This window comes from Paroedura picta, chromosome 15 (genome assembly GCF_049243985.1).
Source record: "Paroedura picta isolate Pp20150507F chromosome 15, Ppicta_v3.0, whole genome shotgun sequence".
NCBI lineage: Eukaryota > Metazoa > Chordata > Lepidosauria > Squamata > Gekkonidae > Paroedura > Paroedura picta.
The window spans coordinates 917,137-932,218 of record NC_135383.1 but is presented as its reverse complement, the minus strand read 5'-3'; the positions used below and the strand labels follow the sequence as shown (position 1 = coordinate 932,218).

At 59.5% G+C, this 15,082-nt stretch overlaps 1 protein-coding gene across 1 annotated transcript in view; it reads right to left on the bottom strand.

Moving 5' to 3' along the window:
* IGSF21 (immunoglobin superfamily member 21) overlaps nucleotides 1-15,082 on the bottom strand; it is a 78,475-nt gene that overhangs the window by 20,226 nt on the left and 43,167 nt on the right. The window contains exon 3 of the mRNA XM_077311720.1: nucleotides 10,069-10,190. Coding sequence (XP_077167835.1) covers nucleotides 10,069-10,190 — 122 coding nt within the window. The remainder of the gene's footprint in view (nucleotides 1-10,068; nucleotides 10,191-15,082) is intronic.

Sequence of the window (15,082 nt, the reverse complement as noted above, 5' to 3'; positions counted from 1 at the left end):
CTCACAGGATATCTGTTGAGGGGAAATGAAGGGCAGGCGATGGTCAGCCGCTTTGAGACTCTTTTGGGTAGTGAAAGCGGAGCACAAAACCCAGCTTTCTTCTTAAGGGCCGACGTTGACATCTGGGGCAAACGATGCAGGCGAAACAGGCCTCCGGATGTGTAAATTAAGAAACAAAACAAGAGGGAACACCTTGCCCCGCTCCACTTTGAAACCAGACAAGGAAATCCCAGAACTCCCACATCAGGGAGCAGGTGGCTTCTAGTTGTTGCTCCAGTGTTGAGCAAGGCCTTCCGGAGCACGCACACACGCAAAACACACACACACACAAAACACACACACACACAACCCCCCCCCCCCCCCGCCTAAGACCCAGCACCGACTTTTCTCCTCTCTCAACAGGCAGGGTCGAGGGCTGGGAAGAGGGGCTCGTCTCCTTGCTAAGTCCTCCAGACCCTCACTTGGGGGGGGTGGACTTGATTTGCAGAGAAATCATAAAAGAGGCCCACAGAGAAGGAAGCTGCCCTGAGCTACATTTTTTCTGCCGACGCTTCATTAAAAGAACGCCAAGCACAGTTTATCTCGACGGGCACAAAGGGGGCCGGAGATGCGCTGCTCCAGTGGCGTCGAGATGCTGGCGGGCGAGGGGAGCTGTGTGTGCGCCATGAAGCCCGGATGCAGCACTTATCCGCACAGCAGGCCGGGAAGAGGGAAAGAGGCTCCTCGGCGAGGGACATAAAATAAAGGGGGACAGTTTGAGGGTTTAATGCCTCCCCTCAGACGGCTGAGCTATGGGCTCTTCCCCTCGCAAACAGAAGGTGCGCTGTGGGGGGAGCACTGCTGCAGCTGAGGGTCAGTGTGGCAATGGTGGGGAACACGTCCCCCAATCCCCAGGCCTCTCTCCGTCCAACAAGGGTCTCTGTCCCCTCCAAGCTCCTCCCTGGGCCACAAATGTTGGTGGTCTCACAGGCACCAGCCCCCAAAAGCCACCCTGGGCTGCCATCAAAGTCTGGGACGCATCACTCCACCGCCCCACGGAAGTCCCTGGTGCGCCGTGCCCAGTGAAGCCTCCCGTCCCAGAAGCAGGGCAGGGGCACGGCCAAGCATGGCTCGTCCAGGGCGGGGGGTGAGGGGCTGGCGTGGGGGCTGGCTGCCTGCCCGCTCAGTGCCAACGGAAGCAGGGGTGGCGATGCCGACGTCTGTTCTCCGAGTGTGCCAGGCTCACTTCTCATTGACGAAGGTCGGAGACGGCTGGCAAATGGGCCACCGCTGTATTTTTAGACCTCAAGGAGCCTTGAAGGAGGGCCGGCCGCTCTGATGCACACACACGCCCAGCCCAGCCCACGTCGGGGAGGGCTCAGGGTGCCTGCGTGGCTTGCAGGAGAAGGCCAAGAGCCCTTTAGAGGGGCAGCTCGTCGTTCCCAGTTGCCGAGCAGCCACCGGCCACGATTCCAGAATGCAGCACTCCCGCCCCAAACGTGGCCCTCCCGGGGTGTCCTCCTCCACCAGGGGCCGTCCGAGGCCAGCAGAGCAGCTGCCCCATCCCGGGCTTCTCAAAACCTTGCGGCAGTTCATGGCCGAGACCCGCCTGCAGGGCCCTGCATTTTTTCATTTCTTTCCCAATATATCTTGCATTTTTATGACCAGCCCAGCTCTGTGTCTGGAATAAATAATGCTGTGCGATTTACTTAGCTGGGAACTGTGATTCTTGTTGCTGAGGAAGACACTCTGCGCTCTTCATGGCTAAGGGTGGGCAGGAACCCGCTTCCCTTTGGCCTTAATGTGGCTGCGAAGCTGGGCAGGCCTGGCCCTCCCCACCCCCGTCCCCGTCCCTCTTTCCTGCCCCTTATTCCGCAAGGCCCAGGACAGAGTTTGAGTCAAGCCCCCCCCCCTCCTCCATGGCTGCCCCCCAACCCCTGGCTCCCCAAGGGCTACTGCCCCTCCCCCCTGTGGCTCACAGCCACTGACAGACCTGCTCTCCTGCTCCGCTGAGCATCCCCCCAATTCTGTGACCAGCTGTTGGTCATGGCTGACTGGCGCTGCCTCGTTCAGCCGGCAACTCACAACCCACAGAGCCATCGTGGCAGCAAGCAAGCGCCGGAAAGCTCTGATGACGACAAGGACGGCCACAGCGACGACCCAGAGCCAACGATCCAGAAAACGGCCTGTTTTTACAGGTGACAGATTAAAGCTCCCGGCCTGCCCGCTGCGGTTGTCTTGTCCTGTCATTAAGACACCAGGAGGAGGCTGCTCCCTCCCTCCCTCCCACAGATAGCCCAGGTGGTGCACGAACCCCCCTCGCCCACCACAAACCCTCCACGAGAATCTCTCCCCTCCGCAGGAATTCAGCCAATCTGCACAAGGCCGGCTGGCCGCGCCTGTGCCTTCGTGCCGCTCAGGGCTGGGGCAGAGAGGAGGGCCAGAAACCTAGCCCCTGCCGGCTACGGGGTCATTCTCTGCCATGGCGGAGGCGAGCTCCCCTCACTGGCAGCAGCTGGGCGGACATTTGTCCTGCATGCTGGAGGCTGATCCTGCACTGAGCAGGAGGCTGGGCTAGATGGCCTCTGTGGTGCCTTCCCACCTGCTGGTCACCTTCCTAGCACAGCACAATCACCTGCGTTGATGCAGCAAAAGGCAGCATGGGCCTGGGTGGCTCAGACAGGAAACCCGATGCTGGGGGGGGGTAATTATTCCAGCAGAGCCCCCCCCCCTCTGCTAGGCTGCTCCATCCCTTTTCTTCCTTCCTTGGAATTGGCAGCTGGCCTTCCCCCTCTCCCCACTGAGGAGACCCACTGAGGGAAGAGCCTGTGTCGGGGCGTGAGCCCTCCTCCTGCTGCCACATGGGGAATGCTCCCCCAGCCCCCCCCCCCAGCCCCCAGGGAGCTGCCTGGCCTGAAGCACTCAAGCATTCAAAGGCCTCAAGAAAGGTTGAGATTCAAACATGATGGCCACCCCCCCCCACCCCCACCCCCACAGTTGCCCTGAGCACCTGGTGGGCAGAGACAGGCCGCCTCTGCACCTGGAGCCCTCAAGACCGGTGCTGTGACCTTCGGGCTGCTCTGCAGGTACTCAGGGAGCCTGTGGGTTTCTCGTCACACTCACATAGCAAGTTGTGCTCCTTATAAGCATAATAAAGAGACACAGTGGTGTGGTGGGTGGGTGAGTTTGTGTATCAGTCGGAGGGAGAAGCTGGAGTTGCGATCCACCCCCGCCCCTCCACCCCTCCGCCCCTCCCTCAGCATCTCCATGCGCTCCCTGTGAAAAATGCCCTCCTGCCAGAGAGAGAGAGCCGAGTCAATAACAAACAAAGAGGGCGCCTCGCAGGAGGGGGGGGGGGAGGCAAGGCTTTTGCATTCAAACAGGAAAAGCAAAATTGTCAAGTCAGGGAATATGTAATCAATTAGCAAAGCCCCAGAAATACTTGCAAAACAATAATTAGTCATGTCAAAAAATTCCATAGTAATCAAACTGGTGACTGAGCGGCCGGCTGCCGGGGAAACCAAGTCCAGACTTGGGCTGGGGGGGGGGGGATGTGTCTTGATCTCTTCCCTCTCTGGATCACTCACACCGACAAGAGGCAGAGAAGAGCCCCCCCCTCCCCGCGCTCGCTTATTTTGTACCTGTCAACGCTCAAACAAAAGCCAAGAGGGGCAAAGAGTGAAGGGCAAGGCGAGGTCTTGCAGGGGAAACCCAGCAGCAGGGGAGGAGGCCGCCCCGCCCGAGGGCAAATCCTCCCTTCGCTCCAGAGGAGCCGGTGGGCCCAGTTTTATTCTTCTTCAGATGGGTTTCCTCCAGGGGGGTTTCAATTGTCTCTTGGAAGACACGTCTGCATTCCGTGCATGTCTCTCATGTGCAGTAGGGAAGCACAGAGAATGTTGAACACAGAGTCGCTGCGCTTACGACACCGTCCTCCCGGTGCAAAAATTACGGCAGAAAAGGCAAAAGGAACGGGACCAGCTAAAGACTCTTCCGTCAGATGTGCACAGGGGAAACGCAACATGAGAGAGAGCTGGGGTGGTTTTGGGGAGGAAGTGCTGGACCAGAGTCCCACTCTGCCAGGGAGGCCTGCTCTGAGCACCCAGGCTCCCTTTGCCAGAGACCCCCCCCCCCTCTCTCTCTCTCTCTCTCTCTCTCTCTCTCTCGGGGAGGCAGACGTCCCCCGGGCTCAGGAATCCTCCCCAGGGCTGTGCAGTGTTGGCCAGGCTTCTGCGGCTGGGCCTTGCCCCAGGGCTCCCGCTCTGCTCTAATTGCACCACAACAGAGGAGCTGCTCGTACAACACTTTGGATTAAACCAGCCAGAAGGGGTCGATGGCATCGATCGGCCAGGAGCACCGGAGGGGAAGGGGCCGTTCACGCCGAGCGGAACCAGCTGGCGGAATGCGCGGTCCAAAGCGGTGGGGAGGGCCGGCGGGCAAACCTCCGCTCCAAGCACACGGACACGGCTGAGTAGCTAAAACAGGGTGGCCAACCTCCAGGCAGGGCCTGGAGATCTCCTGCTTTTACAACTGGTCCCCGGATGACAGAGATCGGATCCCCTGTTGGAGGCCACACCCACGGGAGGGGCAGTGTGGCCTAGCGGTCAGTGTTGGGCTAGGATCTGGAAGCCCCAAGTCCGAATCCCCAAGGAAGCTTGCTGGGTGACTCTGGGCCAGACACGCCTTCTCAACTCACCCTACCTCACAGGATTGTTGTGAGGATAGAGTGGAGGACAGCTGGGGAGACTGGCCAGGTATAAAAGAAGGACCTTTACATCTAGAATGTAAACGTGAGGGACAAACCAACCTCCCCAAAGTCTTGCCATCTGGCCAGTGATTATTGCTATCTGCTTCTGCATGGAGCTCTTCATAGGCCATAACCCTCCTTTCCTCCCCCCCCTTCCCTGCTGGGAGCTTCAGGCTTCAGGGCAGATCTGAAAGGGCCCCTTGGAGACTGGGCTTGAGGAGGCTGGAAGATGCTTCTTGTACCGGCAAGAGGAAGGCAGAGAGAGGGTCCCCAAACAGTAAGGGAGGAAGCTGAGGCAGGGGCTCTGCAAGGACAATCACAGCCCATTCTGGGTTGCAGGCAAGTTTTATGTCCCCCCCCCCCTGCACTTGGAGGAACAAGCCTTGAAATATGTTCCAGCCAATTCTCAAGAAATAGCACCCAAAAATAAAGTGCAATATCCCAGCCTTTCTCCTTAAATTAATTCTCTCTTTAACATTTTTATACCTCAGTTTGGGTTTTATACCCCAAGCCATAAAGCCAACAGCATAATTAGTAATAAAGCCACCGGCCTGCCTGTGATTTCTTGCCGGGTGTGTGTGTGTGTGTGGGGGGGAGGCAGTGCGGCAGTGCGTGTGTTTGGGGGGGGGGCTTATTTATTTATTTTGCACGTCTGTCTGGATCCCGGTTTCTATTTTTGTCCGGATTTATGTCAGCCGTCTCCCCACACAGCTCCATCCCCCCGTGGCAGAACAGACGAGGCTTCCGGGAAAGCAGCTCCACCAGGTGAACCAGCTGTTCCAGGCAGCTGCAGCCGACGGACTGGGGGTCCCGGGACCCCAAGTGGAAGTGGGGCAGCTGGCCCAGACACAGGAGCCCCCATAGCCAAGCCCACCGACGGAACCACGGATGCCGTCTGCACCACAACAGAGCCCCAGGGGAGGGGGGGGAGAGACCACAATCTGGAGAAGAAAAATGCAACCCAAAGACTCAGGTGAATGAGTCAAGCCACACGCTTCGGGGCAGAGGTGGAAGCACAGGAAGCAAGATGAGGAGGGCAGGACGGGCACTCGGCCAAAGCCAGAGAAGGACTCGTGGGGCGGACCCCTCCTGCCTCTCTGGGCAAGGCCATGCACTGGGCAAGGTCTTGACCCGTGGGCCCATTTTGGGTCTATCTGGAGGGAACCTAAGGATTGCCCCCCAAAATTTCTCTCATGTCCATGTCTTCCTTTTGTAGATGCTACTCGTTTTTCTAGGGAGAGGGAGACGCTTGAGGCTCCTTTGGGTGGCAAAACCCATCTCTGCTTCCTCTAGGAATCCAGAGGAAGCTGCCCCCCGCTTCCAGTTAGTCCAGTTCCATGACTGGCAGACCTGGAACCATGAGGAGGTTCCCTGTGAGGACCCACAAGTGCAGAGTCGAATCCCCTTCCTGTCCAGGCAGGCCTGCTCCGCAGATGGGTCCCCACGGGGCAATGTGATATCAGGAGGAGGCTTCGGCTAGGTCCACGGCATTTTGGGCTGGGCCTCAGGGAGCTCCGGGCGAAGTGGGTGCCGGAGCAGGGGGGCTGGCGCTGCAGGATTAGGGCACCCATCCCGCCTTGCAAGCGTGGTCTAGCCTGGCTCAGAGCATCCCCTTGGCCTGCCCCTGGGGGGCGCCAAGCCCTCTGCCAAGGAGGGCTGGCGGGTGGGTGGGTGGGTGGCACCAGCGGGGCGGGGGAGGCGTTTCGCAGGGGGCTGGAAGCAGCGGCCAGCAGAGCCATGACCAGGCCCTGGTGGAAGCGGCTAAAGAACACAATGAATGGGTGCTGATTAGGAATCTGCCGGCAGCTCTTGTTGCTGCAGGGCGCCATTAATTGCGGCAGGCTGCCCCCAGCGCAACGAGATGTGCCAGGAGGGAAAGGGAGGGGGGGCTCCCTGGAAGAGAGGGGGCAGGGCTCTCGCCTCCTTCAAAAGCACACCAGCACCACCAGGCTGTGAGGCGATGGATGGGGGGACAGCTGCACACCCCCAGTCCCCCCCCCACAGGGCTCCTATGTGCCCCTCCCCCTCCTTGCTATTGACCACCTGGGGCCAAAGAGGAGGGCAGCCAAGGGCGGCTGCTGGTGGGACACCAGGTAAGGCTGCCCCTCTCCCACCACACCTTTCTCCAGGAGTGGCAGCTGCACACAGACTGGGAGTGGGGCTGGAAAGAGAGAGAGAGAAGAGAGCGGTGCAGATTCAAACTAGGCCTCAGGACCAAGGAGCTATTCTTTCCTCCACAGGTTTCTGCCCCAAAACAACCCTATAAGGTAGGCTGCACAAAGGTGGCCCACCCCAGGGCCCCCACATGTGCTGTAGGACAGAGTAGGGATTTGATCTGGGGCCTCCCCAGGCATAGACCATCCCTGGCTCTTGTCCCCTCAGAAGGAAACACACACAACCACACACACAAAGCAAGTGCTGAAGGAAAACAGGGGAAATGCAGAATTACAGAGCTTCCAGCAGCTGTGTTAAACTTGAGCCGTGCTGTGTGTGTCTTGCAAAGTAGATTGCTCTCGGGAAGATTCCCATAAAGATTCCCCCCCCCCTCAAAAATGATGAATTCTTCTTTTCTTAAATTGCCTTTCTGATGTAGCTTTCATTTTGTTCATTTGTTTATCTGCCTGCTTGAAACACAAGCACATCAAAGCCAAAATGGGCTGCAGCTTTTGGGAAATGCTACGATTCCTCAGAATCTGACTTTCCACTTCAGTACTTCGGCAGGGAGGAGGGGCACCGGGGGGCACCCAGCGCCAGACTCAACCTCGGCCCAGTCCCCAAACGGAGAGGAGGAACGACGAATCGCCTGTCTCAGAAGTCGGAGAGAAAGAAAGAAAGGAAGAAGAGCCAAAGCTGGATAATTCCCTTGCCGTTGAAAAGAAATTGATGTTTTGCCAGACGGCAAAATGAGGCGATTTTGTTTCCGAGCAGCATCTCCCGAGCAATTAGGGACTCGCAGCATCTCCTCCGCCCTCGGCCTCCTCCGGGAGGAAGGATCAGTCCCGCCCCAGGGGAACGCCCCGTTGCAAGGCCAGCAAGGCCTCGGGAGACTCTCTGCCACGCGGAAGGGGGAGCGCGGCACGAGGGGGCCGGCCACACGTGGGGAAGGGTGCTCTGCTCTGCAGAAGCTGTCGGGAAGGTCCAGGCCTGGGCCAGGCTCCACTCCTCCTTGGCCTTTGCCTCCTGGGCCTCAGGTGCCTAGCTCCGCCCCTTCCACAGTGATTGGCAGCTGCCCCCATACAAGCTCCACCCCTCCCCGTTGTGATTGGTGGCTGACCCTATATAAGCACCCCCTTCTTGTCTCGCTCAGCAGACCTTGAGGCAAGGCCGGCAGTGCGGCAAGCTCTGACCCTGGCCAGTCCCAGGGCTCAGGCCGGACACCTCCAGGACCCCCACAGTCCCCAGAAGCACCTTTGGCAGAAGTCCTCCCAGATGGCCAAGCCCCCACCCACCCCGACCGTGAACTCCAGGCCTGGGGAGCTCTCAGGAAGAAATGCCTCCAGGGACCCCTCCCTGGCTTGGCCCCAAGGAGGGTTTGGAAGGCAAGGGGCTCCGTCCCTCCCCCCAAAGGGCTGTGAGTGATGAGACCCCCCCTCCAGCCTATCTGAGCAAGCAGATGCCTTCCAAGCCTGACCCACAAGAGCTGCTTTGGCCACAGGCAGGGCCCAGTCTGGAGAGGCAGAGAGGCAGCGGCTGGCCGCAGAGCCGGTGAACCTGGGGACGGTGAGATTCCTGGAGCTTCTGGGGGTGGAGCCAGGGAGGGCTCAGGGGAGGGAGAATTTCAGAGGCTGGCCCTTGGAGGAGGGCAGGGAGCAGTTCCTGTTGGCCGCAGAGGGCAGGACCCACAGTCATGGCTTTAAGCCACGTGGACAACGGTACTGGCTAGATAGCAGGGAAAACATTTCCACAGTCTGAGTAGTTCAGCAGTGGGATGGGCTGCCTCAGAAGGTGGGGAGCTCCCCCTCACTGGACATCTCCAAGCAGCGGCTGGACAGATCCTTCTCCTAGAATGATTTAGGCTGGTCCTGCCCTGAGCAGGGGGTGGACTAGATGGCCTCCATGGCCCCTTCACACTCTAGGATTCTAGGGGTCTAGTTCAGCAGTGGGATGGGGGTGGGGCTAGATGCCTTCCTGCTATAGGATTCTGGGGTTCTATTTCCCCCCCTGAAGACAAGTTGTAATTCTGGGAGTTCTCCAGCTGCCAGTGGCTGGTGGATGATGCTCCTACGGGGCCTCCCCAGTCCCTGGCCTCTGTCCAAGGCAGCAAACCCTAAAGGGAGAGGCTCACTGGCCAACTGGCCTTGCTCTGCCTGGGGGAGCCACCCCATGGATAACGCGGTCCCCATTTTCCTTAGGAAAATGGCCTCTTGTTCCTTCCACTAAATCTTCCTCGCCTTGAGTCTCTCTTGCTCAAAATGCATTAATTTGTAAATATCTTCATTTATATGTAAATGTGTGTTTCTTGTCCCTGAAGTGTCCCCAGCCAATGAGGAAGCCCCGACCGCAGCTGGCGCATCAAACTTTGGTGGCAACGCTTTGGGTTGTTGGGCCTGCAGATTTTTTTGTATTGTCATCTCCCCCCCCCCACACACACACACACTTTTCTCCCCCTCTCCCTCCGCCTTGAATTTATTACAGATGCTCCCCCCCCCAGCACCTCCCCTCTCCAGAACACATTGTGTGTGAAATATCCACCGTGCATTTTGACATCTTCATTTCCCAGGAAAACTCCCCCCCCCCGCCCTCGATGCAAACCTCCAAGCTACGAGGGGAGGGGAGAACCTGAGAGGCATCCTGAGAGGGGAGGCTGAAGGCAGCTGCATTTGGAGCCCTTGCAACTCCCTGGGGGTGCCCAGCATTTTGTTGACCCCAGGGGGCCCAGATCTGTTGACCTCCTTTTCCTTTCCTCTGGTTTATCCTCACAGCAAACCTGTCAGGCAGGTGAGGCTGGCCCCAAGTCACCCAGCCGGCTTCCATGGCACCAGTGGGGATTCGAACCCGGGCTCCCAGATCCCAGTCAGACCCCGAAGCCACTAGACGGCGCGGCTCAGCCTCACCCCGTGTTCCAGCTCAAAATCACCCCCTGCTACTTCTCTTCTCCTGCCGCGTGCAAATCCAGCTCTCTCTTGCGTTCCTCAAATTGGCCCCGTAGGATGAACGTATTCTCAGCATTATTCAGCCTCCGTTCATTAGCATTACAGATACGATCATGACCTGATCCCACGCGCATAAAGGGTGTGCCAGCTATTGGCAGAATGCAGCGGCTCAGAAGACACCAGCGGGTCCAGCCGGAAGCAGCCAAGGGACCCCTTGCCCCACCCCCCTTCTGGTGGGGACCCAGGACTTACCGCACGGTGGACTGGTACACCAGGTCTTCCCTCTTCCGGTAGTTCTCCATGTGGGACTGGTTAGTGGAGAACATGGCGTCAAAGGTGAAAATCTTCTGCTTGATGGTTCCACCATCCGTGACCTGCAAGGAAGAAGCGGTCAGCCTAAGGCTCTCCTAGCTGGACCCCAGCTGCCCCGGGGTTTGGGTTGTGTCTGGATACCTTCTGGAAGTCTCATGGGAATGCAGGTGGCAACTGGGGTCTATGAGCCAGCCCCCCCCCCGGCCGTTCACGGAGGTTCCCAGGGTCTCATCAGGAAGGCCCGCACTGGAGGGCCGGCCTCAGCACAACCACAAGTGGCCAGAGCCATCCCTCAAGGAAGAACAAGTCAGTCCCTCCCTCTGCGCTGGGACTCAGCGGCCAGGCAAAGACGGTGCTTTTCCTGGAGAGCCACTTTGGGGTCCGTCCGGCCTGCCAAACGTTTCCACAGGATTTATGGGACTCCGCCACCCTTATTAGTGTGTTTTGTGTCTGTGGTTGTGCTTTTAACTCACATTGTTTAATGCATGTCTGTTAGCTGCTTTGTGGATTCTCGAACTGAAAGGTGCGTATAAATATTTTAGCAGGCCCACATGCACGCAGCGGCGTTTTGCCTGCCGCCCGCCTCTGGCCATTGAGCCTAATTTCTTAAACACACTCGATTGTCAACTGGATTGTCTCCTGTAGTATTTCCCTCCCTCCCCCACCACCCCAGCCATAAGATTAGAAAAGAATGTATTCTTTCTCTCCCCCACCCAAACTCTTCCTTCAGCTTCGTTGCAGTTAGGCCATGTTTAAAAATAAATTAGTACAAAAGTTGAGAGAGAGAGAGAGAATTATCCAGGGGGTGAGGATTTGGAAGAAACAGAAAAGAAAAAGGCAACGAAATAAAGAGACTTTGATCCACAAACTTCAGCAAGCGGCATTCAAAGTCCCGCAAGAGAGAGAGATGAATCCCGAAAGAGCGCCGGAGGGAATGACAGGCGGAGAGGGAACCGCCACGGAGCAGGCGGCATCTTTGAACGCCTTTGCCGGCCCTCTTGACTTCGCCCATCTCAGACGCCCCCCCCCGCCCCCCTCCCAGGCAGCATTTTCAACAGGGTGGGATTGTCCTCCCTCCTCCTGGGGCTGCGATTCCCCCGTGGCCATCACTTTTTCTGTGGAGCCTGGTAGGGGAGGTGGAGGGCAGAGCCATCCCGCAGGCTTACGGTGGTGTCGCAAAGGTCCCCAGAGGAATCCTGGGAAATGTAGCCTGAGGGACTCCACCCCCCCCCCCGACCCTCACCAGCCTGCTGCCAGCCCCAGATTCTTCGGGGGGGGGCAGAAAAATGGAGGCTTCTTACTGCTCTGAAGTCAATAATCAGAAAATGCAAAATCCAGGGAGAAGTTCCAGAAACGTCCCTCAGGGGCTGCAGCCGGGCCTGAATTCAAGTGGCAGAAGCCACACGCAGCAGCCCCCTGCCCCTGACAGGCGTGGGGAGGGGGGGGCAAGGGCGGCTGCTCTCAGTGGCATTTCACAAGATGCCCCAAAGACAAACAGCAGGTACCTGCCTGCCTGCCTGCCTTAGGGGGCGGGGGCAGATCCAGCGCTGCACTGCGCTGTGCAAGGTGGCTGCCCCACGTCCAAATTGCACGCGGCATCTCTGAGATCAGACCTGACAAGGCGCGAATCTGCTAATGAAATAACGCACCTGGAGGCTGTGTCAGAATGTCTCCTCCACGGAAATGTGAAGACACAGATGGTGCTAATAGACTCTAGAAGTCACCTCTGGGGAATAAATAAATAGATGCGGACGTGGGGAGGTGGGGCTCTGGGAGGGAGGGAGGGAGAGGGAGGGAGGCCTTCCCAGGGAAGGGGCCCCTGGCCGTCTCCTGGCATGGGCGGGCTCACAGTAGGCCTTCCCCCTCCCTGGGCAGATAATTCTTCCAGGAAGCGGACCCCAGCCTCCATGCTAGGTTGGCTCATGCACCACGCAGGACGAGGCCTTCCCTCCCCTTGCCCTCTTGTTGCTGCTGTGCCAAGCTAGGCCGCCCTTGCCCTTCTGGTGCCCCCTCCCTGTTCAGTCCTATGGGCAACCGATCCTCTTGCCCCTGAGCTACCCTGGCAACGACCCGGAGAAAGAGAGCGGTCATCTGGGGATCTGCCTGAAACCGCAAAGGGGGCTTCTGCGGGGGGGGGCAACACTCTCTGGCCCATCTTTGCCCTGCCAGTCCCCACCCCCACGCACCCCTTGCCCGTTTGGGATCGGCTCCTCTTGGCCTCTTGGTCTTGCGAGAGCCTTGTTGGAAAAGGCGGCCTTTGGGGAACTGGCGGACCAGCGAGGCCCAACCGACTCTAGAAGGCTTCCGGGCCGCAGCACCGGCTGCCCTCTTGCCGCTCGGGGTCTCCGCCTCGGCCGGCTGGAAGGGCCCCCGCGAACCTCCCGCCCCTTGCCAAGGAGGCAGATCGGCTCCTTCCGGGCGGAGTGCTGCCCATGCCCATGCCCATGCCCCCCTGAGGACTCCGGCCAAGGCAGGCGGGAGATTCGGGGAAGGGCTTTCTTCCTTTTATCAGCTCTGTCGCGCCAAGCATCAGTTTAGCAAATTAATGGTACAAATTAAATGACACAATGCGACAGGCATGCTCTGCTTATGCTCCCTTCTACAAAGCTGCAAAGGAGTTGCACGCTGGACAGAGAATGGGGTGGTGTCAGAAGCGGCGGGTGGGGGTGGGGGTTGGGGTGGGACTCCCACCTGCCGCCCCCTTGCCGCGCTCGGCCTTGTCCCGCACGGCGTCGCCGGAGCCTTTCCTGGGAGCGGAGAGCGCGTCCAAGGCGGGGACCGCTCCTCCCGAAGCGCGCCGGTGGGGCGGGGGAGACCTCCGCCCCCCCCCCACATACACACACCGCCGACTGCGCTCCGGCCGGGGAGGCGGCGGGCGGTCCGTAAAGGGGTCTGCGCGAAGGGATTCGCCTAAGCCGGCGCGGTCTGGCCGGGAAAAGTCGCGCTCTCCCGGCCCCAGATAACGAGCGGCTCGGAGAGGGAGGGAGGGAGGGGGGGGGCTCAGGGGCACGGCCGGCGGGGGGCGGGGAAGTCTTCGCGATCCCGGACAGAGGCAGAAGGCCCACCTGGCCCCGCCCACTCTCCAGAAACACTGGGGGGGGGGGGTGGAGAGGTCTCCGCAGGAGCCTGGGGCTTGTGGGCTCCAGTTTGGGGTCCCCAAGCTGGTCTGTGGCATTATTCCCCCTGCCCAGGCTTCCCCCCAACCTCTGCCCCCTGCAGGGCTCCGGGCCGGGCTGTGGGGTGGCTGACCGTCTCTCTTCCTGTGCTTCTGCTCGGCTTCCCAGAGCGGAGAAGGAGGAAGGGGCCTGGCTGGTCGCCCTTGCGGGCCAACTGCAGAGGCAGGGGCAGCCTGCGGGGCTCAACCACCTTCCGAGCACGTTTGGTGCCTGGGCAGAAGACTCCGCCTCGGACAGAGCGATGCGGCACTTAAAAGCCGTTGCTATGGAAAGTGCGGCGGGGGGAGCCTCCTTTTCCCAACCCCCCCCCCCCCACTGGCATCAGCAAACAGACTTACGAGGGCCTAGGAACAAATAGAGCATTCAATTTGTTTTTCCAAGAGCAAGCTGTTTCCATCTTGCGGTGGAAATAATTAAGGACAAATTCGGCTCCTGCTTTCCTGCTCACTGGCTCTCTCTGCAGCAGGCAGGAATCTGCCACCCCAGACCTTGTGCTGGCCAGAGAGCAGCCCACCCAGGTGGGAGGAGAGGGGTCCGGCCTTCAGCCTCACCCAAATGGCCACGGGTGGCTCAAAGGCGAAGGAGCCCCCCGGGCACACAGGCCTGGCAGGCCAAAGGAAGACCCCGCCTGCCGCTCTGGGGGACCCGCCTGCCCTCCCGTCATCCTGCTGCCTTGGGGACCCAGTCTGGGTGGCCAAGCAGGCTTGGAATGTTTCAAAGACACCCCTTTTTGAAAGCAAAGGGAGGCAGAGATCCCACCCAACCCAGGCGGAGATGCCTGCCTGTCACTCTTTGGATGACCGCTCGCTGGCGGCAGCCTCTGGCCATCTCACGGAGGTGTCGGGCAGGGTTTGAATGTCTCGTTCTCTTAACGGGCAACGGCAGGCACGACCCCCGCGGGGATCCCAGCCTGTCAGAGCCGATCAGGCCGCTGCTTGGAGAGTGTGGCCGGCATCTGGAATTCATCAACCCTGGCTCACCCTGTCGGATGGGCTGGAGCAGAGCTCCTTCCTCCGGACCGACGGGTGGACGGAGGAGGCTGGGCTGACAACTGCGGCGGTGGGAAGAGCAGCAGGCCCCGGGGGACGGCTGCTAATTAGTCCTCAGCTCCCCATCTTGCTCACACCCAGGAGATCCCGGAAGCTGGTTTCCTCCCCCCCCCCCCAGTCAAAGCGATCCTGTACGCCTGCTTCCAGGCAGCATGAGCCACCCTGGCCTGTGGGGGGAGCCCTCCTTCCCTGGGGAGGCCCAGGATTATAACAAATCACCAACCGGCATCCTGAAAAGCACTAAAGGAGAGCCTGAGACTGTAGAGAAGTCGAGGACATTGTTGCTATAAGCTACGGCAGAACAAGGGGACATTCAAACCTCAGAAGAGCCCTGCTGGGTCAGGCCAGGTTGGGTCCCTCCTGTCGAGCCTCCCGTCTCACCAGTTCCTCTGCAGAGCCAGCCAGTTCCTCTGCAGGGCCAGCCACAGGGCACAGAGACCGAGGCCTTTCCCTGAGAAGAGCCTCAGAAGAGCCCTGCTGGGTCAGGCCACTTAATTCAGTCTCCTGTCCAACCAGAAGCAACAGCAGAGCATAAAGGCCTCCTGGCTCTGGGATTCAGAGGGGCACTGCTGCAGAACATGGAGGTTCCCTTCAGTCACCACGGTTAGTCGGCAGCCACTGAGGGACCCCTCCCCTCTCTGACTCTGTCTCCTCCCCCTTCAGAGCTGTGGATCGACCGCCCTCCACTCAGCTGAGAATCTGCAGCTCTGAGATGCCTGGGAGAAGTCT